A 27,466-nucleotide genomic window follows, 5' to 3' on the forward strand; every position below is an offset into this window, starting at 1 on the left:
CACACACACACACACACGAGGAGAGCACTGTGTCACACACACGAGGAGGGAAGGAGGGCACTGTGTTGGGTTTTTTGTTGTTCAGTCCCGCGAGCCCTATTTCACCTGGCCTAGAGACACGTAGAACTTCTTCATAATCATGAAATTGTCCTCTTCGGTACTGGAATGAGGTGGAGTCAGCGGCTTTCTCAGGATCCAGGGAGAAAAGTTCGTTCCTACTATGAAATTCGTGCCTGAACTGCTCCACGTCACTTGCGAGATCAGCTTTGCTAACCTGTATCACAGAAATCACAACGAGGGCTCGCTTACAGAGGGGGACGCCGTTTTTAATCTGCATTTTCATTTAAAATTACTGTTCTCACCAAGTTCAAATTTTAGTAGCTTTTGGGATTGTCCGTGTTCACACTCGAATAGGGATACCTCAGCACCATACTCACATTCTGTTTATTTTACACTTTAAAGTTTTGTTTATTTTTCATGTTCTGCCTGCAGGTTGTAATGTGTCTCACATGTGTGCCTCGTGCCCACGGAGTTCACGAAAGGCGCGTGACTCCCTGAAACTGGAGGCAGGCATGGTTGGGTGCTTCAAGAGCGCGTTTGCTGAGACACCTCTCTAGCTTCTCAGAGTCTGTTTTTAATGTCGCACCAACATTCCCTCCACAAACCCTGTACATAAATGAACAGTGCTCCAGGCAACAGGTGAATTCTAAAGTAAGATGATCAAAGAGGTACAACTGTAAAATCCCTTTTAAAAAGTTGAGTGGTTCCAGCCAATATTTCTCATCATCCCTATTCTACAGTTAGGACCCAAACTGCAATCAATGTCACAAAACACAGCTTTATATGAAGAAAATGCAGGCACCTGTATTCAAAGTAGCAATCACTTTCCAGAAATGCCGGAAGTCTTTTCTTTTTGATCCAATTAAGACCTTGTTCACGTTTGAGACACTGTGGAGAGAGAACACGGAAAGAGCAGGTTGTCCGTCTGCTGATTGTCGCTGTAACAGTGCGCAGAGTGCTTGGCTAGAAACTTAGCATTTTTACTTCCCATTACTTGCATCTATAAATTTCCCTCTCATGAATAATTTAGTGCATCCCAAATTGTGACAGCTTAATTTTGCTTCTTGTTTTCTTTGAAACATATCCTTTGTTCTATGGGGTTATTTAGAAGTACGATGCTTAATTAGTTTAAATATTTGAATATCTTTCCCACTGTCTTTTACTGATTGATGGTTTAATTCTGGGCTGATCAATACTATATTTTGCATTATTTCAAATCTTTTCGTTATTATAATTTGCTTGAATGCCAGCATAAAATCTATTTTGGTAATTACTCCAAGTGTCCTTTGAAAAGGACATGTGCTTTGGTTCTGTGAGGTGAAGGGTCTCTAGGGCATCAGCAGCCTGGTTTCATTGCTCATAAACACAAAACTGTGGGCCACTGCTGCTACTGACCAAGGCTCTCATCTCAAACCTCAACACTGGTTTTGGCTGTTTCCTTGGTAATGTTTGGTTAGCGTTTACCATGCACTCTGAAGCGCTGTGGTTAGGAGTCGTACATCTAACCACCCTGGTTCAGAATAAATACAAGGTCAGTGCTGGCTGTGCTTGCTATAAATTGAGATTTTATTGCTGTGTAATATTCTTCTTAATCTAAAGCAGGAGTCCTTGTCTGATACTAATATAATCAGCCTCCCTTTCTTTTAATTAATAATCATATGGAATATGTTTTCTTAGCTCCAATATATTTACTTGATATTTAGGATTGATTTCTTGCAGACAGCAAATAATAGTCTTTTTTTAATTCCATCTGACCCTAATTTTTAATTAGGATGATTAGGCTACTTAAATTACGGATGTGACTAATTATTGTTGCTACCAAATATGTGCATACCTAGTAAGAAAAGTCTTAGCTAATAATTAGTATAATGGTAGAAGTTACAAGAAGAGAAGTGTATCTGGATGTGGAAACAGGAGAATGGAGTGGAGATGCCTGGAGCTGTGAGCAGACATCTTTTTAGCCTGGCTCTAAATGGCTGTCCATTGTAAATGGCCGTTTACTGTCAGTGATCTATAATAAGGCCGAGGGACGGCCAGCAGCATGAGTGTGAGTCCGGCCTGTTTCAAGGACGCACAGCTGGTGGGTTGGCCAGGTTTCAATATACATTGGCTGACCTAAAGCAAAAAGAGACAACACCTAGCATCTGGTAGCAGACTGTAAAGCCAGGAAGCTCAGAGGCAGAGTGTACCCGGAGGGTCAAAGGCATCTCGGTTCCCTGCAACAAAAAGGATTGGGGGGAAAAAAAAAAGAAAACCTAAAAGGAATTAACTTCCTTTGTGCACACATTCCCTAGAAGGAAGCTAAAATAAAGAATCTGCATATTTATACTGTCCTAGATACACTTGACATTTTATATATTCAAGGCTAATTGCATGCTTCTTATATTGGTTGATAAAATCAACAAAACTGAATGACTAGACTGGTCATTATATCCAAGCAGATGAGCCAGTGCCTGAAAGACGCTCTGTGCGAGTACCGCACACTCGTGAATGCTCCTATACCTCAAACGCTGCCACCTGACAGACTTCGTATCAATCCCACCAAATGCTTTCTTTAAAAAAAAAAAAAAAGATTTATTTGTATTTTCTGCATGTGTGTGTTTTGCCTAGATGTACATATATATGTGTACCACATGCATGCCTGGTGCCATGGAGACCAGAAGAGGGTGTCGGATTCCCTGGAACTGGAGTGACAGCAGAGCCGTGGTGTGGGGGTGGGGAACTGAGGCCAGGTCCAGCAGCCAGAGCTTTTAACTGCTGACCTACCTCTCCGGCTGACAATGCTTTCTTGCTCTTCCAAGACACAGACCAACCCACTGGCTTACCATGATGGTGTAGTTGACGTCGATGGCCTCATCTTCACAAGGGACACTTTTCTGAACAGATTTACCGTCACTCTTCCCTTTTCTTATGACATCATAGATGGGATTCCGAGGTTGCTGGTTTTGCAGAATTTTTTTCAGTTGCTTTTCCAGAAGTTGTGGTGCGTCATTAACTACTTCAAAGACTCCGTAGTCCACGTTAAATCTAACTGCCTCTGAAAAGGTCTGCAATGTAAAGTACACAGCATTTTTAGAATTTAAAGTCAATTTTAATAAAATTTAAATTCATTGGCTCTAGGAGGACCTGACGTCACACACACCCATCTTCTCAATCATTGTCTCTTTGCTTTTGGGACATTGGAAATCCTTTGGCTAGAGGCCAGGGGTTCCACTGAAGTCTTCCTTACCAAGGACCTTATGCCATAGGGGATTATGCCCAGGTCATTTGTATAATCTTACTCCTTCTGGATCTTTGAAACCAGAAAAAACACGCAGCTGGCTTCTGTGAAGCAGTGGTACCCTCACGGGAGGAGGAGGGTTCCTGGGTTAGGATGAAGAAAGGAAGAAGCAATGATAATCCTATTGACTTTTAGCCCCAGGAGTCAGGAAAGCTAACAATTTCTCTTTCCCAAAAGGGGAAAATTAGCTACAATATGTTCTTCATTTAAGACTATGTCAGCACCATTCTTTACACAGTGACAAAGAAGTGAAAGACACCAGCACTCTGAGGTTCCTCTCAGGGAGTACTGGAGGTTTCCGAGTTTTATTTAACAACACCACAGCTATCGGGAGCCTCATTTGAACGCTAGCTCTCTGACTTTTCGTAAAGCTTGTGAAAGATCTTAGGTCTCTTATTTCCATAAGAGTTAATTGCGTGTTGACTTTTGCGCTCTAGTTTTGTCCTTTAAACCTAGGATCGGGTCCTCTTTCCGGGCTACTCATTTAAGGACACCGGTAGTGAGCTGACCTTTCAGAATTTGCAGATGCTTAGCCAAGTGGCGATGGTACGAAACTCTTTCCTGCCTGTTCTTAGGTGCCCCGGGCAGTGTTGCTATATACATTATATGACATTATAATGCAATAAGCTGGAGGCATCTTTGTAAAATTTAAGCTAAAACACACACGCATGCACGCACGTAGACACGCACGACTCTTGACATGTCACATCTCAAGCGTCCAGAATGTTCCCCGTTCTAAGGTGTTTAATACATAGACAACAGACTTAAGTATCAGTCTGCAATATGAAGCACCTTGGAACTTGGTTCCAGCAGGACAGGTCTAACTCAATAAGTACAACCTGGAAATTTCCTGGACGGTTTCTTTAATAACCACATTTTATTAGTGACCTGCCATATCTGTCTTCTGAATGGAGGCCTCAAAACAGAAAATTTGTGCCCAAATGTCAGACATACTATCCTTGATAAAGAGATTAAACAAGTCTGTGATATCAGGGACAAGAAGAACTAAGCCTGTCAGGATGTTACATGTTGTTGTCCAATGGTTAGCGCTATGGACAAAGATGTTCCTACTAATCAAAATGTCCAGACAATGGTGGCGCTCTAATCGGCAGAAATAGCAAAGACAGAGGAGCAGCTGTTTGCTGGGATCTACCAGGTCCGTGATAGGCACCTGACCGCTATCACGAACACCCCTAATTCCTGAGGCCGTGGTTTACAGAGCACCAGTGCAGAGGGAGGTTAAGGGACAGTCACTCATGGATTCAGAGCTATGAAGTGATAGACGGAGCCACAGAAACAAGCCTGACTCATTCAAAATACCTTCTTTTCTCCATTGCCTTGCACAGGAGGAAAGCTAGCGTGCACCGCCATTTTTTTTCTGTTTGGGTACTTGTGCTGAGTATTGACCATGTGAGGTTGGTGGATCTTCGAGGCCACCATTTTGATTTTAATGTCTAGCCTCTCATTTTCTCTAGCTTACTAATAAAGGCTCAGGTTTATGAAGGAACACTACAGAGTTAAAATTGCGCTTGTAGTGGCCGTAGGTGACTAGATTAGCGCAGGGGACAAAAGAGACCCCCTATCCTATAGTTTGAAGTATGGCCTAGGTCATACTGCTCATGTGCACTAATGTGGGCTCGGAACAAAGCGGGGAGATCAAATGGGTATATCCAGTATAGGACGAGGAGCTGAGAATGCATGCACATTAAAACGAGGACAGCTGCTGGTCAAAAAGTCATATAGGGCAGGGAGAGTAAAAACAGAATAAGAAAGATGGGGCACGAGGGCCCAGAGTTCAAGGCTAGCCTGGTTTATGTAATGGGAGGCAGGTTAGCCAGGGCTTCATAGAGACACCCCGAACAGATTCGTGAATACAAAATATGTTCAACTATTTATAAGCTGGGATGCAGCTTGGCTACTCAGAGGGCTGAGACAGGGGGAATGCTTGACCCCGGGTTCAATAGGAAACCATCCCAGTCTGAACAGCCTAGAGACTGTGGGTGGAGCCATCCCTGGCCCAGCCCATTGTGGGTGGAGCCATCCCTGGCCCAGCCCATTGTGGGTGGAGCCATCCCTGGCCCAGCCCATTGTGGGTGGAGCCATCCCTGGGCTGGTGGACCTGGGTTCTATAAGAAAGCAGGTTGAGCAAGCCATGCCAAGACAGCCTGGAGAACATAGAAAACCTTGCCTTAAGATTTTTTTTAAAGAGCTTAAGAATATTTAAAGCCAAGTATGGTGGTGCATGCCTTTAGTCCTAGCTCGTGGGAATCTGAGGCAGGAGTCCAAGGTCATCTTTGGCTATACATTGAGTTCAAGTCCACCCTGGGATACAACAAGATCCAGTCTAAAAAATAAAAAAAAAAAAAAAAAAAAAACAAGACTATTTAAGGTTTAAAAATCTTTGCCAAGGGTAATGTTTTTTCTGCTTTAAAAGCTATGCGTTAGATTAGATCTCAGAAAGCCCTTAATAGCACTATGATTCCAAAATTATAAAATGTCAAATAACAAATTCAAATCCTTCTCCCAATAATTTATTTCCATAATATCAAAAATTGTAAATGTTTGAGTGTCAATTATGATCCTAAACTTAGATATGCAAAGATGAATACGCACAGCTTCCTCCTTTGACACGTAAATAAACATCCACCTTTTTCCTATGATAAAGCCAACAAAACATTAACTTACATTAAAATCCATGTAAATTCAAATGCCAAGGTCCACAAAGGAACAATGCTGGGAAATTATGTCTGCTCTGGCCGGCAGACTTGAAAACAGATGTGGCTAAGCTAGAAACTACACGGGAAAGAACAGGCAGAATAATCCACTGGAAAAGCGCTGGGGGAAACTACTGTGCCTGCTTGGGTTTTAACGAGACGCTCCAGAGGTGCCATCTATGTTTAGTGCTCCATTTGCTCGTGATTGTCTCTGTAGGGGAAACGTCTGCAGGGACCATTGCTGTGATGAAACACCATGACCAAAGCAACATGGAGAGAAAAGGGCGTATTTGCCTTACACGTCCATATTTCCACCTATCATCAAAGGAAGTCAGAACAGGAACTCAAACAGGTCAGGAACCTGAAGGCAGGGGCTAATGCAGAGGCCATGGAGGGATGGATGCTGCTTACTGGCTTGCTCAGCCAGAACCCAGGTCTACCAGCCCAGGGATGGCTCCACCCACAATGGGCTGGGCCAGGGATGGCTCCACCCACAATGGGCTGGGCCAGGGATAGCTCCACCCACAATGGGCTGGGCCCTTCCCCCTTGATCACTAGTTGAGAAAATGCCTTACAGCTGGATCTCAGGGAGGCATTTTGAGGTTCTCTCCTTTCCGATAACTCTTGCTTATGTTAAGTTGACATAAAACTAGATGGCGCCATGTATTTTATGCTCTAGAGAGAGAGCGAGCCTGATTCCACTGTTGTTCTACTAGGTCATTTGTTTCTACAGTACTGAACCTTTGCTCAGTGACCAAGTAGGAGAGATGATGTATTGCTATACCGAGGGAGCATGGACCACACGGCCTGAAGTGAGCACAGCTCAGAGCATCCGCAGTCTAATAGAAAAGATTCATAAACACACAGAGACAGGAAAAAAAGACTGTCTACCAGAGGCTTGAACTCCAAAGCTAGGAACTAAGTCAAACCATACTTAATTAAAATTAACCCTATGGAATCCTCGAGATGACTATAAAGGGCAAAACCACTCATCTCCAACGCCATTCAAGTTGAACACAGCCAGTTTTCTGTCTGCTCGGAACTGAGTCGCTGAATCTACTGATGTTGTAGGCCTATGTCTGATGCCCATGCGGCCCACAACAGTCATGTTTAGTGACGGACCTGTTTAATTACATAATGAGATTATTAAGAGGCAAGAAAGGAGCTGGTTAGATGGATCCGTGGTTAAGAGCACTGGCTGCTCTTCTAGAGGGTCAGGGTTCAATTCCCAGCACCCATAAGGCAGCTCACACCTCTGTAACTCAAGTTCCAGAGGATCCAACACCCTCACACCGATATACATGCTGGCAAAATACTAATGCACATGAAATAAAAATAAATAAAGAGTAAAAATAATTCTAAAAAGAGAGGCAAGAAGGATGCGATCCATTAGGGAACGGCAGACTCCAGACTCCAATACTGTACCTCACAGGCCTCTAGGAGACATGTTCAAGAAACGGTTCAACACGCAAAACACACAAAACCCCCTTCTATCTTGAACTGCATTTGTTCTGTGTGCAAGCATGACCATCTCAACTTATGACAGTGTGCACATGTCCCTGTCACCTAAAAAGCACAAGAACAGTAATGGGACACACATAGAGACGCTAACTGTCCCCAGGACACTCGGACATAGAAAGCCGGATGCTCAACGCGGGGCTTAAAGAGTCAACTGGCAGTCATCAGATTTAAAAAGGCAGAAATGTCGTCCAGAACAGCACCGTGCGGCAAGATGCGGGAGCTCAGAAGAACAGCGTACCCTGGGCAAAATGTAAGCTGCAGGGCTTTGCTGAAGCTTAACAGGTGCAGGGAGAACAAGCCACAGGCTTCACAGTGCAAGTACTCCACCGTTCACAGTGCTCCACCATTCACAGTGCTCCACCATTCACAGTGCTCCACCATTCACAGTGCTCCACCATTCACAGTGCTCCACCATTCACAGTGCTCCACCGTTCACAGTGCTCCACCATTCACAGTGCTCCACCGTTCACAATGCTCCACCATTCACAGTGCTCCACCGTTCACAATGCTCCACCATTCACAGTGCTCCACCGTTCATAGTGCTCCTCCACTCAGTGCTCCACCGTTCACAGTGCTCCACCGTTCACAGTGCTCCACCGTTCACAGTGCTCCTCCATTCACAGTGCTCCACCATTCACAGTGCTCCACCGTTCACAGTGCTCCTCCATTCACAGTGCTCCACCATTCACAGTGCTCCACCGTTCACAATGCTCCACCATTCACAGTGCTCCACCGTTCATAGTGCTCCTCCACTCAGTGCTCCACCGTTCACAGTGCTCCACCGTTCACAGTGCTCCTCCACTCAGTGCTCCACCGTTCACAGTGCTCCACCGTTCAGTGCTCCACCGTTCACAGTGCTCCTCCATTCAGTGCTCTACTGTTCACAGTGCTCCACTGTTCACAGTGCTCCTCCATTCACAGTGCTCCACCATTCATTCACAGTGCTCCTCCGTTTACAGTGCTCCACCATTCGTTCACAGTGCTCCTTCATTCACAGTGCTCCACTGTTCATTCGCAGTGCTCCAGCGTTCACAGTGCTCCTCTGTTGGCAGTGCTCCTCTGTTCACAGTGCTCCAGCGTGCACAGTGCTCCAGCATTCACAGTGCTCCAGCGTTCACAGTGCTCCACCTTTCGTTCACAGTGCTCCACCTTTCGTTCACAGTGCTCCACCGTTCATTCACAGAGCTCCTCCTACTCCACAGCTCCCTGACCAGCTACAGCAGCAGCGTCTGGTAGAACCTTTGAGCAACGCCAGCTCCCAGGCCCCTCCCTGGAGCCCAGGCCCCTCCCTGGAGCCCAGACCCCTCAACTCTTTGAAGCCCTTCAGGAGCTCCAGTGCCCACTCAAGTCTAGGAGCCTTTGTTGAGATGGATAGGCTGCTACTGAAGAAGTCCCAGCCAGAGGGAGCAGAATCTGGGTTAGGGTAAACTCAAAAGACCACGTTCCGCGTGCCCCCTCACGCTGACCACCCTGCCCAGTCACGCGTGTGGTGCTGCTGGCTGGCTGTGTTCTGTCCGTGAAAGGGCTCGAGGCCTTGGGCACAACTCAAAGAGTCCTAACTTTTCTCTTGTCCTTTCTAAACTCATCTACAATGTATCCACTCGAGTGAATTCAGAAATGACAGTAAAAGACATGGGGGGGGGGGATGGGAAGGAAGGACACTGGAAAGCTGTGTGGACTGATTTTCACAGCACGGTTTTTAGCCATACGGCAGAGAGGCCTTCAGCTTGTGCCTCAGAGCCAGACGACATCCTCCGGGCTGCCCGCTTCCTGACTTAATTTTCTCATTCTCTTAAATGCTTTAAAACAGATTGTCCCGAAGGTGGTGAGAGCTAGCTTTGTGGTACTACTCATCCATGTGCGAAAAATATTTTCACAGAAAAAGCAAGTGCTTGAAAATATTTTTACCACAATAAATCGCTGGTTTCACATTTCTCTGAAAAGAAGAGGGGGAGGGGGGGAAACCTGTGAATAATTAGTGTGCTTAAACTGCCAGCCCAGCGCCACTGAAACTCACTGGTGCCAAATTATTTAGCTGAACAGTATTTAAATTAAAAACTAATGACTAGGTTAATCGAACACATGTCCAGCTCTGCCTCTGCTAACTAGGCTCCGAAGCCGTTTCAAACGAATAAAAACCATCTGACTAACTCCAGCAGAACACGTTGGTTACCAATAACAACTTCTTTTCATCTAACTTTTGTTGGCGTTTTCAATGTTGAACTATAAACTGTTTACCAGACGCCCAGCGATGAGGTGTATAGAGGAATATCCTTAGTTAACAAAATGAGTTGCAGTCGGTGATCTGAATGTCTTGTGTGAGAGCTACGGGCTTGATCAAAGCACCCGTAGGTATATGCGCTGAGCTGAACTACTCTGGCGCCTTTGAAAATCGACCTCTTGAGTATTTCAGTTTTGGCAGTGGAAGACCCAAGCCCTCCATCTTCCCTCAGCCCACTTTTCTTTATCCCCCACTCCCCCAACAGCTCCTCCTAGCATAGAACTCTTTCATAAAGCTGCAAGAAATTATAATAGTTTACAGATTAAAAAAAAAAAGTGTGGAGAATCAGGCCAAGAAGGAGTTAGGGTAAAATTCCAAAAGCGCATAGCTGAGCGCAGTCTGGCAAACACGCACACCTACCCTTGCAAGAAGGGTATAGAGCAGGCCACCCCTTCAGCTTCTGCAAGCCATAAATGTCACAAACATTTGAAGCCACCCACAGAGAACTAACCTAAATCTATGTGGGTTCCTCTACCCAATCCCACAACAGTCACTGGGCATAAAACACACAAAACAAAACCAAAGGGGGGAGAAATGCTTTCGCACTATAGCACAGAAGGAAAAACCTAACGAGCAAGCACTTGTCCATAAAGAGTTGACAGAAAGAAAAAGAAACACCCAGACACCAAATGAAAACAATATCTGAATGTGAACTTGGCTTCAGAACAAACAAAAGCGAAGTTATGAAAGCTAAGATTTGGAAAGTACCACGATCATTTATAACAGGGCAACTGTCCTGGATTTCCCTCATCAGAAGCAACATGGGGCAGGCTACCAGCCACAGGGCTCTGGATCTTACATGTCCCAAGAGGGCAGTGATGTAATGGAAGGAAGTGTGAGGGAAGCCAGAGGCTGATTCATGGCCCATTTGTGCCTTGGCCACATCCCTACAAAGGTGGGGCGGGGTCTCAGAGGGCTTGGAAGCCTAGATTGACCTACGACCCTGTGATCTTTAGCTACATCCTCAGGCCTAGACTTTGGTTGTGTCCAGTGTGATGAGGGGGCAGGAGAGGAAGGGAAGGGAGAGACTAGATAAAGAAGTGCTCTCTATTTTAAAGATTTTACATGAAAAATGTAGAAATGAGAAGTAAAGGATCCTTAGGAAGTCGGGGAAATGTGGAAGAGTTTACAGTGCAGATTCTAAGCTGAAATAAACAGCAAAGGAGGAACTGACATTTCGTTTTGTTTTGTTTGGGTGACTCCATACCCAAACCTTCATCATAGTACACAGTTATAGATTAGACAGACAGACAGACGATGGATGGATGGATGGATGGATGGATGGATGGATGGATGACAAATTCTCTCTGTTTCTGTTTGTTTGTTTTTGTTTTTCAAGAGAGCGTTTTTCTGTGTAGCCCTGGCTGCCCTAGAACTCGAACTGTAGACCAGGCTGGTCTCGAACTCACAGAGATGTACCTGCCTTTTGCTTCTCTCTTGCCTCTCTCTTGCCCCCTGGCCCCTGGCCCTGCCCCCTGGACCCTGACCCCCTGCCCCCTGGCCCCTGCCTCTCAAGCACTGAGTTGAAAGGTGTAAGCCACCACCACCCGGCTAAGTTCTCTTTTTCACACAATAAGAATGTGGGACAAAATTCATCCACATTCATCAATATTATAATTTTTAAATTATTGGTCATAGGAAATCATCATAAGAGAAAAGTTCTCTCTTCCCTTTCCCCTCCCTCTCTTCTAATACAATTCTCACTTCCCAGCCTCCACGGAAAGCCTCCTGATGCGGGAGAGTTGACTCCTTCCCGAGCCAGCCATCCTATTGTTTGAAAACTAGATTCTTATAAATGGGGTTCTGCCTACCTCTGGATTCACAGGGTAGTGAGACAGACATTTCCCTTGATTAGGTCTTGAGAGCTTTAGAAGGGTTTACCCCATCCCAGCCTTGCCACTGGGCCCCTACCACCTATCCCTACCTAAACATTCAACTTCTTTCAACCCTTTCTCGTCTAACATGGTTTCCTGAACATTCGCAGCCTGAGTCTCCCAGAGACCAGAGACCGGCTTGGCAAAGCGACTCTCCACACATGGGACCAAGATCGTAACACAATATTCCAAATGTGGAACAGTTCTCCTTTTCTGAAAAAAACACCAAGGGCCTTCTATATTCCAGACTAAAACTTTTTCTTGATCCGAACTATGCCTCGGTTAACGCGCCCTAAGAACACATTAGCTTTGTTTGTTTTCCTTCGTTGAATGTATCAGGACACGCAGGAGGGCCTTGGCCTGCTATCCAAACGCTTTGTTTAGGTTCTGTCGCCAACTCTACAGGACACGCAAAGCTTTCTGGGCCATGTGGCCTTGGGTGGACCCTGTCATTTACCAGCGGAGTGACCTTATACTGGAAAAATATTGATTCTTTTATGATTTTGCATCCAAGTTTCTAATAAAAATAATTTTTGAACGGCAAAAGCCAGTGACAGATTTGTGTGGCCCGGGAGAGTTTTCTCCATACTGACAGACCCACCAGTGCAGCTGCCTGTACTTTGGGGACAGAAGATGAGGCCACGCGGTTAAAGGGAAAATAAACTCTTAAGACATCCTGCTCATTACCTGGCTCTGCAGCAATTTTGAAAGACGCACAAGTTTTGTTTTTCAGAGAAAGAAACACAAAGGTTAAGCATAAATAAAAGGTTACAGCATTTCCAAAAACCACAGGGGTGGGGAGGGGAGGGGCCAGGTCAACAGCAGTCCCAGTGCACCCCTCCCCCATCATTACAGAGGTGAGAGCCCGCAGGACGGCCAGCTCATGTGACTTGCTGGGTTCAAGAACACAGAAGGCAGGGAGACGACATCATACAAGTACTGACATCATACAAGTACTGTGAAGGGCGTGCGGGCAGGAAGGTTGAGCGGAGGCCGCACTGCAAAGCTTGTGAATTATGTCATGACGAGGGCTTTGGATGCAAATAAAGCATTATCAGTGGGGCATTATTTCGGAGGGAGTTTGGAAAGGCCCGTTGAACGCAGCGATGGAGGTAAGAAGGACATGATACCAATGTCTCAGAGAAGATCCACTTGCCGTCTTAAGTACAGGTCACAATGGCTATGGTGAAACACCATGACCAAAAGCAACTTGGGGAAGAAGGGCTTACTGGCCATACACATTCTGAATCACAGTCCAGTGAGAAAAGACTGGGCAGGAACCTGGAGGCAGGAGCTGATGCAGAGTCCATGGAGGGATGTCACTTACTGGCTTGCTTCCCCTGGTTTGCTCAGCCTGCTTTCTTATAGAACCCAGGTCTACCAGCCCGGGGATGGCTCCACCCACAATGGGCTGAGCCAGGGATGGCTCCACCCACAATGGGCTGGGCCAGGGATGGCTCCACCCACAATGGGCTGGGCCAGGGATGGCACCAATCACTACTTTTAAAAATGCCCCACAAGTCTGCCTACAGCCTGATCACATGAAGGCTTTTCCTTAATGGAAGTTCCTCCTCGCAGATGACCTTCGCTTGTGTTTAGTTGACATGGAACCAGCTGGCGCCCTTGGCATATCCGTTTTTTAGGAGACACAAGAAGGCTGGTCACACTGGGAAAGACGGAGGATGAAAAGGGAGAGGACACAAGATCAGGAGGTGGAAAGACCAAACCACACCGGCATTGGCGTTCTAGACCTGGTTCATGGGAAGGCACGGGCAGTGTTTGAAGCCCGTGGGAAGAAACATGATTGAATTTGTTATTTTTATGATCCTTTACTAAAACTACAATATGCAGTATTCACAGGTTCCTAAAATGCCAGCACTTGATCAAGAAGGAGAGAGAGCTTGGCTTGGCACACTTTCTCCTGGTAACATGTGGCTTCTGACTATCTAAGTGCTCAGAAACCAAGCATTACTAATGATCCAGAACTCTGCCAGGCCCTCACTCTGGGAACCCACCATTGCTTCTCCTTCCTGCCTTCAGATTCTCTTTGAAAATGTGTGGCAGCTCTTTCCTGGTGCAGAGTGAAGAGCTGGCACTTGATGGGCTGACTGTGTGGCACAAAACACGCAAACAGAGCTAAAGACTTGGAGAGTTGGGGGTGGAGAGGCTGAAGACATTAGAAAAAAAAAAAAAATAGAGCAGAACCCAGGCCGGACCTTGCACTGGGTCTACCAGGGATTGACCTGTGTCTGTCTGTCTCTCTGTCTCTCTGTCTCTCTGTCTCTCTCTCTCTCTCTCTCTCTTTCTCTCTCTCTGTGTGTGTGTGTGTGTGTACACACACTCACAAACACATACTAGGGAATGAAAGTTTGGTGTAGGGCTTGCCTAGCATACACAGAAGCACATAGCAAGCTCGGGGCCTGCCTGGGACACAGGAGACCACGCCTGGAGAAGAAGGAAGGCACAAGATCCACCCTTGCTGCCGCTTGACCTGAGGCTTGAAAGAAAATATACAAACTAAGGGTGTCTATTTTGACTGTATGGCGGGACCGTGGCTGAATATTTTCATAAGCTTTATACATCCGCCACTTTTATATTGACTTCATCTTAATATAGACTTTCTGGGTACAGTAGGGAACTCCTTTTCTTCCTGGAGCAGAGCAGCACCAAGATAATCTGGAAAGGCAGACTCTGGAAATTTTGTGTTGCTACCAGAGGTTATATCACAGGAGTAGAGGGTGAGAGCTGGAAAGAGGGCCGAGGAGAATGGACTAGGACCCTGCGGGGATGTTCCAGTGCTGTCTGCTCTGTTTCTGGAAGGGAAAAGCTATCTGGGCAGCTCGGCCTAAGTTTCCTGCTGGTTCCACTGTCCCTAGTTGTATCAAATCAAGAAGAAAGCAGAAGGGCTGGAGAGATGGCTCAGTGGTTAGAAGCACTGACTGCTCTTCCAGAGGTCCTGAGTTCAAATCCCAGCAACCACATGGTGGCTCACAACCATCTGTAATGGGATCTGACGCCCTCTTCTGGTGTGCCTGAAGACAGCTACGGTGTACTCATATATAATAAATAAATCTTAAAAAAGAAGAAGAAGAAGAAGAGGAAGAAGAAAAAGAAGAAGAAAAGAAGGAGGAGGAGGAGAAGTTTTCCTGCTTTTATGTACTTTACGGAGAAACTTTCTTAGCTAACTTCCTTTGAAGAGCCATTCCTGGCAGACTTTACTTCTATAGAACAGGAACCACTTCAGGAACTGTCACTTTATGCTTTTCAGATCTCCTAATACCTCCTCTGTTGAAAGTCTATTAACTGGCATCCAGCTATGTGTCCTGAATCTGACTTACTACTAATACAAACTCTAGTTAAATACAAATTCTTCTTTAATACCTTCCCAAGAGGATAACAACTATAGCCTAGAGTTTAAAAAAAAATGTCTTGAGCATTTGATATTGTTATCAGCCCACCAGAAGTCTAATATGCTGCCAAATGCAAACAGCCAGGGCTTTGTACAGATGCCTTTTGCTACGCAGAGAAACACCAACTTTTTTCAGTAAGAATATTTCAAAGTAGGATTCAAACCCAAATGTGTGACTATAAAGAGAGACAAATTATGCAAATTTTCTTAATCCTTATTTTTATTTATCTTCTTCCTCCCCTTCTTTTTTTGGGGGTAGGGGGAAGAATTTGCTTTAGTTGACCTTCATTTTTATTATTTTAATTTTGAGATCAGGTCTCACTATATAACTCTGGCTGGCCAGGGACTTCTAGGCTGGCTTCACACTCGTAGTGATCCACCTGCCTCTGCCTCCTGAGTGCTGGCATTAAAGGCCTATGCACCTCCCCCAGCCCTTCAGTTGATCTAAGAAAATATTAAGAGTTGATAAATATGTCTGATAAATAGTCCAGTGGTTAAAATAGTTTGTTTTGGGACTGGTGAGGTGGCTCCGTGGGTAAAGATTCTGCTGCTCAAGCCCGACAGCCCGAGGTCCACCAGGTCCCACATAAGAGAACACCACCGTGTTGTCTTCTGACATTCGCTCATCTGCGCTGTGGTGTGAGCACACAGTCACGCTGGTGGCAATGTATGCACGTGCTCACACATACACACACACACACACACACACACGCACGCACACGCACACACACACACACATACTAATACTGTTTAAATACTTTAACAGTGTATCCAGTACTCACCGGAAGACTTAAGAACTCATTAAAGTAATCCACAAGGAAGTTGTCTGTTGCCAAATAATTTTCCTGCAAAAACATGAAAGCATATTATGGCCGTGTTTTGAAGCTTGTCTGTATTACTGTGACTGAGGTCTTTGAGACCTTTCAAGTCAGTTACACACTGAACTTCACTATAAACCTAACGCAGTCCCTGGAAGGGACAGGGAAATGGATTACAACGTGAGCTGAGCACTCGGGAAGCCCAGGATTGAGAGTTCAAGGCCAGTCCCAGCTATGGAGGGAGTTCAAAGTAATCCGGACAACCTGAGGCCTTGCCCCCACCACCACCGCCATCCTTAACAAAAAAGAAACTAGACTGGAATGTTCTCTCAGAAGCAGACGGGACATGAAGCAGGCACCACGGCACAGACACAGAGAATCAACTAATCCAAACTGTGCCCCACACACTCCCACACTTCAGAATACGCACATCAGAGAAGAGAGGCAGGAGTACGCAAGATGGATTGACAGGCCAAAAGCTATTCACAAAAACCTGAAGGCGGACACAATCCTCAGAACTCTGTAAAGCCAGAACAGCCTTCATGGAGTTGTCCTCTGACTTCCTCACGTGCGCACAGTGTGTGTGCATGCACACACACACACACACACACACACACACACACACACACACATATACACACACAAATAAAAGAATAATAAGACTTGTTAAAGACAGTAGCAAGTATTATGAGTCAAAACCAAAATTAAACACGTGAAATTCTTCACGGCTCAACTGAAAGGGTAAGCGTACTGTTCAATTTCTTGTCTGTAAACCTGGGATTCAGCTTTCAGGATCGGGATCCTGCTTGGTTTTGAACACAGACTCTTGTGGTGCACATGCTCTGAGCACAGATTGCACACTTTTTTTTTTTTTTTCTGTAACTGTCTCATCCACCGACAGAGCCACTTTGAAAACTGGCAAAATCGAACCACCCCTGCCAAGAACAACACTGCTCTGGAGATCATCAAACACCTTACCCTATTAGTCAGTGTTTCCGTTGTGTCCAGAGAACTCGGCCGAACGGTCCATGTGGTTATTTTATTATTCGTAATTATATTTCAATTTTGCAAAACTAACACAAAAGTTGAAACATGACACAATGCTATTGTTTCCATATGGCTGATAATTTTCTTTTTATTACTGGCCAATTTTTAAAAATTAGTGAAGTAGCAGCTGGAGAGACAGCTCAGTTGGTAGAGGGCTTGCACAAGCATTGACCAGTGCGCCCAGCACTCACTAGGAAGCTGGGTGTGCTGGTGTTCACTTGTAATACCAAGTCTGGGGAGGCAGAGGTGGGGGGTCCCTGGGGCTCATAGCCACTGAGCCCAATCAGCAAGAGACCCTGCAGAAGGAGGAGGGGGAGGGGGAGGGGAAGGGAAAAGGGGGAGAGGGGAAGGGAAGGAGAAGGAGGGAGAAGGGGAAGAGAGAAAAGCAAAAGCAAAAAACAGTGGCTAGGCTCCTGAGAAACCATACTAGGGCTGACATCTGGTCACTCACATGTGTACACAGTCATGTGTGTACACATTCATACATACACCAAAAGGAAGAGGAAGAAGAAAGAAGAAGGAAGAGGAGGAGGAGAAGAAAGAAGAAGAGGATTTGTTTTGGTAACTTCAGGTAACTGCAGCATCTGAAGAAATTAATAAATAGCTCTAGTTTCAAGATTCAAGATGCATATCAAGTAACTTATTAAAAACCTCAACTAGGGCCTGGAGAAATGGCTCAGTGGTTAGAGCGCTGACTGCTCTTCCAGAGGTCCAGAGTTCAAATCCCAGCAACCACATGGTGGCTCACAACCATCTGTAATGAGATCTGATGCTCTCTTCTGGTGTGTCTGAAGACAGCGACAGTGTACTTACATATACAAGAATAAATAAACCTTCTATTAAAAAAAAAAAAAAAAACCTCAACTAATCAGCACAGGGTTTAGTCTGCTCAGACCCCAAATGATTAAAGCAGAGGACCCACGGGTTTATGTGTGCACCATCACTGCCTCTTACTGGCTTGCTCAGCCTGTTTTCTAACAGCACCCGGGACCACCAGCCCAGGGACGGCACCCTATACAGTTACCTGTGCCCTCTCCCTCAGCAACCATCAGCTAAGGTGTGGGACATCAGTGGCTTACAGGCCAGTCTGACGCTGGCATTTTCTCAATTGAGGTTCCCTCTCCTGAGATGATGCTAGCTAGAAAAATAACACTTCAGATTACCAGGCTTCTGAACTTAATTAGGTAGGCAGCAAGTTCACTCTTAAGAAACATATCCTAACTCAATCATTTTTAGTGTCACGCAGGGAGAAGCATTTGTGTTTCAATCGGAGTAGCCAGACCTGGGTGGAGTTGGTAAATTCAAAATAAAATAATACTTTGAAACAACAGCTATGTCTCTTTCAGATGAAATGTATTAAATTTTGTTAGTGACTTTTAAAGTAACCAAATTTTATAATACTAAGCAAGTCACACAAGCAAGAATCTGTAAATTATAAATGAATATTTTATATTAATTTTATGAATTAATATGACTGTTAGATTAATAAATATATTCATAGCTGTAGAGTATAAGATTTCTTGTTGCTTTTTTCTAAAATACGCATTTCACTTTTATTATTAGCTGACTTAAACTTGGCTCTATGAATTGCACAGGGCCTGGAGACCAGCATCTCTTAAGATAACCCTCAGGCTCACACACTCCGTGGTTATCAACATTCCTACCGCATAGTTCTCGTGTTGTGGTGACCGCCCCCCCCCACCCTAAATTATTTTGTTGCTACATTATAACTGAATTCTGCTACTGTTAACAAAGTGTAATATAATATCCGTGTTTTCTGATGGTCTTAGGAAAGGTCCTTCAATCCCCAAAGGGGTCTCAGCCCACAGGCTGAGAACCACCGCCTTCCCCACAGGTACTTCCGGTTCTGAGTCTGTCACCGTGTGTGACGAGACACCTGTTTTGTTTTCATTTTCATAATCCGGTTCAGACATGAACTTTTCCTGAAATACAGAGTGAGTCACTAGAAAGGAAACCAAAGGACATCCAGTGGGGGGGGGGGGGCAGCTCTCGGTGCTAAACCCTCCAGTTATAGACATGCCCACAAGTTGACTTAACGTTTCTAAGCATCTCCGCTTGGCTGCTGAGCTCCTTCTGTTGGGGACTGCGTATCCAGGGGACACTCGTGTCCCGCCTTTACTCAATGATGAAGGGGCATCAGTGACACAGTCACATGTCATAGAGATAACCATAGTCACCTAAAAGGACTGTTCGAATACATCGAAATAGGCATTTCCTTTGGGAAGCTATATCTTGGCTTTTTTTTCCCCCCTGGAAAGGTTAGCTAGTGTCTCTGCTTTTCACTGTTGTGGTACAACACTGATCAAAACCAACTTAGGAAGGAAAGGCTTCATCTCAGGGTGCAGCTCTGGGCCCATCACGATGAGCAGTCAGGGCAGCGGCTCAAGCCAGGAACCTGGGAGGCAGGGACTGCAGCAAAGGCCGAGGATGGACACTGCTTCTCCTCCTGACCAGCTCGCTTTGCTTTCTCATGTACCCCAAAACGACCCGTGCCCAGGGGCACCACCCACCCCGGCTAGTATCTTCCACGACAGCACAAGAAAACGCCTCACGGCCATGCCTATAGGCTAATCTGACACTTTCTCAACCAAGGTTCCCTCTTCCCAGATGATGTGTCAAATTGGCAAAAACCAACAAAAAAAAAAAAACCTAACCAGCGCAGTTCTCTCTACAGGCAGAAGGGATGCAGCTTTGAGATTCGTGACTGATAATGTGTGTCCACAGCACACACTACAGTCATTGCTGCCTTGTTTATGGACCGTCTAACGACGTCTGCAGTTCCGAAAAGCACTAGAAAACGAATCCCTGTCCTGAGTAGAGGCCTCCATTGGGATTAGTGATCTCCAAATCCCAACACTTCCCAAAGGCTTCTGGGATCTACCTCAGTTTCCAGAAGATGTCCCGATAGTGCTTTGGCTCCTAACTCTGTAATGTCTCCAGGGACGGAGAGATGAAGGGAGAAAGGACCTGAGATTCCTGCATTTAACCGCCCTGGTCTCCATAGTTTGCACGTGAGGCCGCCTGTTACTAAGCTGAATCTGCTTCGAGTTGCTGGACCCACCATGTCCCATTGGAAACAAACCATGATTAGTCAGGAAATTGTGTGGTTGTCACATAGAAACAGGGGCTATGGGTTTTCTGATACATTGCTTTTAGATAAAGATGATATTTTCATATTTAAGAAATCTCTTTGTTTACTATAATGGTATCCAATCTATAAAGATATCAGAATGAATCCAAGAAAGCTAAGCCTTCGTTGAGAACACCAATTTTCACAATTAAATGCTGTACACACTGTTTAAAGCTAAAGTTCCTTTTTACATATACATTTTTTGAGGACTTCCTCCAACATAACTCCTATATTTACATAATTCTAATCTCTCCTTCTTTTTCAAATTTATGGCCATGTCTTTAATCATCATTATTATTATTATTATTATTATTATTATTAATTATTTACAGATATAACCTACTGAGTCCATTTCTGTTGCTCATATATGTGCTTAATGTTGGCCATTTGGGACTGGATAACCTGCCAGGGGTTCATCCCTGGAGAAGACTGACCCCCCCTCAGCAGCCATTGGTTGCTTGGACCTCTTCATCTAGGGGTGTTCCCCACCCCCACCCTGTTCATGTTGCCATGTCAACTGGTGTTGTCATGATTCGGGTCTCTTTTAGGCCAACATATTGTTGAGATTGGGTTTTCCTATTACAAACAAACTACTTTTAAGGAACTCAAGAAGAAAACAATCAGGATTTAAAACTCGGGTACTTAAATCCTTAACGTATTCTTGTCTTCCTGTTAAAAGTAATAGGAGCTGTCTCATCGCTTGACTCAATGTACTGGGTGTAAAAGATCCAATTTCATGCCCTTTGCATCATTTACATAAATAAAAAATATACTCCACAAGGAACATAAAAATATCTACTAACTTTTTGTACCAAAGCTCAACCCGGTTACAATAAAGATGCTAAGCCAGGCGCAGTGGTATATGCCTACACTAGAGTTTCAGCACTTGGGGGGCAGAGGGGCTGGGCCAGCCTAGACCTGCTCTGTAGATTGTGCCCTGGGGGAGACAATGGTATGTGGAGACATTGCCGGCCTGCAGATTTGTTAAGAAACTTCATGTGATCTACATAAATGTGGAAAAAGCTGGGCACAAGGACACAGGCCTATAACCCAGCATGTGGGAGGTAGAGGCAGAGGAGCAGCTACCCTATACCAGGCCAAAAAAAAGTATAGTCTACTTAGAGTTCCAAACTAGCCAGGCCCTCACAGCAAGACCCTGCCCCCAACACAAGTCTCTCACCTAAAACCAGAAGTTTAAATATACACAGTGCCCCTGGCAGACAAGTGGTTGGTTCCGAATGAGTTACTCTATGCTTTGAAAGTGAAGAAACAACCCCCCACGCCCCACGAGTGAAAGTTGAGATCCTTTGTAACATCCATAATAACAGTGTAGTTTTAGGTTACTGACGGGGAAAATATGAGGAAAACAGTTATAACCATAGGAACACCGAAATACTGCTTCTTAAATGAAATGGAAAGTTTTTGTCTGTGTAATCACAAGCGGCCTCCAGGCTGCCACGTGGTTTCCTTTCACTATGACTCTGTTATCCTCGAGACCCAAAATGGTTGCTTGTGCTCCAGCAATCCCATCACTGTTCCAGAGAGAAGGAAACTGGTTACTCTTCCCTTCTATACTTACAGGAACTTTAGAATCTCTAACACTAACCCAGCTTCCAATGTGGCTCAACCAACAGCAAGCCCGTGATGAAGAGTCCACTACCTGACCCCTGGAAACATCAGCTTCCCAGAAGAAGGGCCCAGCGTTCCTGCTCACAGTGCCTCTCACCCAGAACTGTCTCATGACAGCACTTCCCTGCAGGAGAGGCAGAAAAGTCCGACTTTACTCTGAATAACAGAGTAGCTACCATCTTTTTCTAACACTATGTCGTCTATTGATGAAAACACCAAACACACGCTGGAGAACCAAAGTCAGCATATGTGTCAGGTTGGGAAACGGAGGAGGAAGGGGGGTGGGGGAGGCAGGAGGCAAACTGGGCAGCTGGGCCAGAGCAGAGCTTTGCAAGCTCAAAGCAGGGTGGGAGGGAGATGCATCCCAGAGAACAGGGTTAAGGAAGACGGACCGCCTGCAGGGCGTGGGCCCGAGAGATAAATGGTCTCAGTTGGTGCTTCGGTGACTTTGGCCTCCTGAGCTATGAAATGTGGGGAATGGCTGCTACCTCAGAGGGCTGTCCTGGGGTTAAATATCAGTCTGTGACCAGCATTCTGCAACACTAGCTAGCCGCCACAGGAGGTGACGCCTGGCAGCTCACTGGATATGCAGAAGCGTCGAAAGCGTTGTCTGGACGCAGATCTGGTGCACGAATCTGTAGCCCACCCAGCGTGGGGAAGCTGTCTGGACCAGTGTGAAGTCATCTGCATACAGAGCAAGTTCCAGGCCAGCACACACACACACACACACACACACACACACACACACACACACACACGTCTGCAGAGCAGAGTCCCAGGGTCAATAGACCATTGGAGTGGGAAGAGGGAAGTTGGGAATGGGAGGAAGGACTGCCTGGAACGCAGCGGGCACCCACAGGGGAAGCAGGTTAAGAGTCTTCAAGCACAAATCACTCACAGGTTAAGTGGTGTGCGGCTGAGTGCCCTTAAGACGCCCAGACTGGAACGGAGGAGCTGCCTCAGAAGCCCTGCTGGAATAACTTAAATTTCCCACCAATGTGCGGGAGCACTTCTGATGTGTGTATACCTGTGTGTTGGTGTACATAGAAGACTGGAGTTTTTCTTTGTTCCGCCGTGTTCTCTCCTCCTCCTTCCTCCTCCTTGTCCTCCCCCTCATCCCCCTCCTCCTGCCCCCTCCTCCTCCTAAGTTCTCTCTCCGGTGTTAGCTCCAGCTGGACTGTTAAAGTCTCGAGACTTAGCCCCAGCACTTAGGACAATACTTTGAATACACAACCACTCCTGTTTGTTGAATAAAAAGCCAAAGGTGAATAGGATAATCAGCCGCGGGAGCAGTTGCTGGAGGACGTCAGTAGATGCTTGGGAGTGGTCTGAGCTCTGCCCTCTGACCCGGGCTGGAAGAAGGGTGGGCTCCACATGTCCATGCCCTGGGGCAACAGACTTCACAGAATGGTTTCTCCAGAGACAGCCCTCTGCCAAATGGTAAATGGATTTGGCAAATGTCTAGTATGCTCAATGTATAAACTGAGCATGCTAGAACTATGTATAGAAAACAGTTTAAACAGTTACAAATGGATTACTAGTTTCCCTTGTTTTTTGCTTGTTTGATTGATTGATTAGTTTGGGGGGTTGGTTTCGTTATTCTTATTATTGATTGATTGATTGATTGGTTTTTTGTTTTCTCTTTATGTAGCCTAGGCTGGCCCCAAACTCAGAGATCCTCTTATCTCTGCCTCCAGAGCGCTACCATCCGGGCAAGATTCAAGAGAGGATCTTGAATTTGCTATGTCACAAAGGATGACCTTGAACTCCCAATCCTTCTGCCCCATCTGCGGCAGGGGTTGTAAGGGCGAGCACTGTACTGCTCAACAACCTATCTTCAATGTCTGCTACCAATGTTTACTGCAACCAGGAAGTGCGACAAAGCCCTGGAGACGGCCGCCTGCCCCGAGGGACAGCAAGTGTATTGAGCAATTCCAAGAGCTTTTTACAGGAGACAGCTTCGGCCCAAAGAGAATGTTTAAAAAAGAAAAAGAAAGAAAGAAAAGGCCGCTGTGTCATCTTAGTGGCAAAAGGAAAGGCGCGCAGCTTCTTCTAGAATCCAACCTTTTCTATTAAAACAAAAGGCCAAGAGGGGGAGGGGGGCCGCCAAGTAGCCCCTCTAAATTGTACTTACAAATTCGTCTTCTGTAATTTCCGGCGGCTCTGAAAGGAAGACAGAACGTTACCTTTGGGCACTCAGACACACCTTCCTTTTAGCCTAACCGGAAACACCTGAGAAAGCCCAGGACATCCCGGCTGAGCGCGGTAAAATGGTCACGATCCGCACGTGGATTGGGTAGGAGTCAACGTGGGGGTGGGGAGGGAAGACCTGGGACCCCACCGTGACCCCACGGCTAACCTAAGGCTCCCCAGTTGCACAGGAGAGCTCAGTAGGTGGAGCGCAGGGTACTAGGGGCCTCCCCGGGGGCTCGGATGAGAGAGAGGCAGGGACAGCGGGGCCCACGTACCCGCCGAGAGCCGCTTCTCCGGCATGCTGTCGGGGGCCCAGCTGCCCGGCCCCGCTGTCAGGGGAGCGACCGCCGCCCTGCGGCGCGCGGCCTGGGGCTGCCGGCTCTGCGCTGCCCGCTGTTGTCATAGAGCTGGACAAAGCGGAGGCTCCTGGGCTGGGGGTGGCGGCTGGAGAGTGGCCGTTACTGTGGAGATCGCACGGCTCCCGGTGGGGAAGGGCCGCTGGGGGGCGGGGGGAGGGGGAGGGGGGTGGGGGGCAGAGCCAGACCCCCAGTTCCCTTAGTCCTGGCCAGACGCCCCGTGGCCAAAGGTAACACCGCTGCGTTTTTACGAACGCTGACCACTAAACTTGACCCGAACCGGGGAGATCGAGGCCACCCGGTTACCCTGCAGTGCGCGCTCAGGAAAGGAGTTAGGAAAAGCGAGCCCTGGGTGGGGGCACACACCTGTCATCCCAGCAGATAAGAAAGGGGGGCAGGAGAATCGAGTTAGACGGTTGAGCTCAGCTGCATAGAGTTTGAGGCCAGCCTGCGCTGCAGTAAAGCAAAACCATATTTAAAGAAAAGTATTCAAATAGGAAAGATGACAATCTAAACTAATAATTATTCTAAATACTTTAAAAAATATCTTTTATAAAACATATAATAAAATAAACCCCAGAGCCACCTGCTTGCCCCCCTACCCAGCAGTACTTCCAATGCAAATGACTGAAAGGAAATATAGCCCCACCCCCACCCTATCACTCCACACCCAACTCACACCCATTCCCAAACCGGATCTTTGAGCTTTGTCTTCTAGCCAGGGTTGGGGCAAAGACCTGCAAATCCCACACTAGGAAGGTGTGGGCAGAATGGTCAGGGGTTCAAGGCCAGCCTGGGCTACATGAGACCCTATCTCAACTAAAACCCAAATTCAGTTTCATCTTGGGGCATACATCTTATGACCAGGAAGTAAATGATACATCTTCCAAGTAACTCAATTGAGCCAGGAATTTCCCTCCTAAATCATCCCCCCCCAGATCCCACATCCCGGCAAACACTGGATTCCGCCAGTTCTACGTGAAAATTTGGACTCTACTCTTATTCCTCACTAGCAGCACACACAGGTTGGCTCCCATCTGCTCTGCTGTAAAAGCTTCCTAACTTGTCTTCCAGTCTGAGCTTCCAGCTAGGAGTTCTTAAATCCATTATCCACGCTGAAAGCAAAACCGGCTATCTAAATGCAAATCTGCCCCACATTTGCATCCTCGGCGGCGTGGGGCAGGTATTTGTGTGCCCAGAAGACAACGGTGCCTATGTTCAAGGAAGCAGACACCTGCTCCGTGGTCGTATATTCATTGCTAGTTCAGTGTGACACAGGAAAAAAGACGACAACGAAATACTGCCCTCGCCAGACAAAATCGGAATGCCAGATGAAACCAAGAGAGAGCAGTTAGAGGGAGGTGAAGCGAGATGGGGTGGGGGGTTCCCCCAAAGAGCCAGCAGAGACCCGGCTTTATCTGTTAACTTCCATGATCAAAGCCCTGCTTTGGCTGCTGTTCTGAGGATGTAGACAACTCGGGGCCAGGCAGGTACTCGCTGAACAGCTCTCAGAAGTCACATGGGTGTTTAGGAGGAGAGCAGAGGGGGCTGGAGCACTAGAGGATCCAAGTCCAGAAACCAGCGTGGTGGCTCAGACCTCCAGCTCCAGCGATCCTGACACCTCTTCCTGCTCAGGTGTAAACACGCTCAGGCACATAAGTAAATAAATGTAGAACAGAGCCTAGAAGATCTGGCATGGCTGTGGGGAGGAGCAGGTATTTGGGAATGACCCCTGAAGACACAGAAAGGTGTTGTCATCCGAAGAGAGGGGAAGGTATGCAAGGGTGTCCCCTAGATCAAGATTTCCAGTTTGCAACCTACACAGGACTCCAGAACGTGGAATACCAACTCGAGAGTCAGTACACACCACTGGAAAAACTAATGGTCGTTTCTTTACCAGGACCATTTCCTCCCATATGTATGGGTTCCTATCATCGGCTCCTCCTCTGGATCTTGCAAACCCAGTCCTTAAAGTCACAGTAAGATCACAGTCACGGAGTCAGAAATGAACCTTCTGTGCAGTAAACCACTGGGCACTGGAGGCCGCACGGCCACCAGCCGACCTGTGAAGGGGCTGCCTGCTGAACTACATCTCGGTCATCTGCCCTGTGCTCTGCCCGAGCTTGTTCTTTCTGGCCAGGTAACCATCTGCTTAGCGTGGATGATGCCCACGTTTCGACCCCTCTCACCAGAGCCCTGAAGGAGAACTTGAATAGAACAGCGCTGTTCTGAGTTTATAGTTTAGAAAACAGGTTTAGAGAGGGTTTTTTTTTTTTTAAGTTACACAGACAGCTATTAATACATTTTTCACATTCCAAAGCCTTTGCTCTTACACAGTGTGCTGACGAGTTTTATGGCAGCTTGACACAGCTAGAAAGGAGACTGTCTCAATTGAGAAAATGCCTTAGTATGTCAGGCCGCAGGCAAGCCTGTAGGGCATTTTCTTAATTACCGATTGATGTGGAAGAGCCCAGCTCTTTGCGGGTAAGGCCACCCCTGGGTTGGTTGGTGGTCCTGGGTTTTTTACAAGAAAACAGGCTGAGCAAGCCAGTAAGCAGGCTCCGAGGTCTCTGTCATCAGCTCCTGCCTCCAGGTTCCTGCCCCGTTTGAGGTTCTGTCCTGACTTTCTTCAGTGATAAACGGTGTTGGTGAAGCATAAGCCAAATAAACCCTTCCCTCCCCAACTTGCTTTTGGTGGTGTTTTATCGGAGCAATAGTGACCCCACCTAGGACGGGGGGGGGGGGCATACATTGGGAATCACGAAGGCAGTAATTGAACCCAAAGGCATAGACTATGAAGTTTAGTTTTTCTTGGAGTGTTTTGTAGCTTTAATGATACGTAAGTCATAGATCGTCCGGCCCACTTATTTCAGTATAGAAGGCACAAAATCAGGACATTTCCAACATCTCGAAGAAACAGCACAATGTTTAAAGTATGTCTCCATCTCTGTTACCCAGAGCCTGCTTTTGTGTCTCTGCCCCTCCTGTCCAGACGTTTCATATAGCGTTTTCAATGTACTTATTAACCAACGGTCATTTGGGTTTCCAGGTTTGAACATTAAGAGAGAATGACGCCGTGAGCGTTCGTGCAGATTGCTGTGTGCATATGATCTTATTTCTCCTACTACCCAAC

At 46.4% G+C, this 27,466-nt stretch overlaps 1 protein-coding gene across 1 annotated transcript in view; it reads right to left on the reverse strand.

Moving 5' to 3' along the window:
• Positions 1–24,277, reverse strand: part of RGS22 (regulator of G protein signaling 22) — a gene marked incomplete at both ends in the record, with an annotated part of 138,470 nt that extends 114,193 nt beyond the window's left edge. The window contains 6 exons of the mRNA XM_080909406.1: positions 106–274; positions 863–948; positions 2,886–3,107; positions 15,922–15,984; positions 23,919–23,947; positions 24,253–24,277. Coding sequence (XP_080765532.1) covers positions 106–274; positions 863–948; positions 2,886–3,107; positions 15,922–15,984; positions 23,919–23,947; positions 24,253–24,277 — 594 coding nt within the window. The remainder of the gene's footprint in view (positions 1–105; positions 275–862; positions 949–2,885; positions 3,108–15,921; positions 15,985–23,918; positions 23,948–24,252) is intronic.
• Positions 24,278–27,466: the final 3,189 nt, after the last annotated feature.

The sequence above is a fragment of the Micromys minutus genome (assembly GCF_963924665.1).
Source record: "Micromys minutus genome assembly, chromosome: 33".
Taxonomy (NCBI): Eukaryota; Metazoa; Chordata; class Mammalia; order Rodentia; family Muridae; genus Micromys; species Micromys minutus.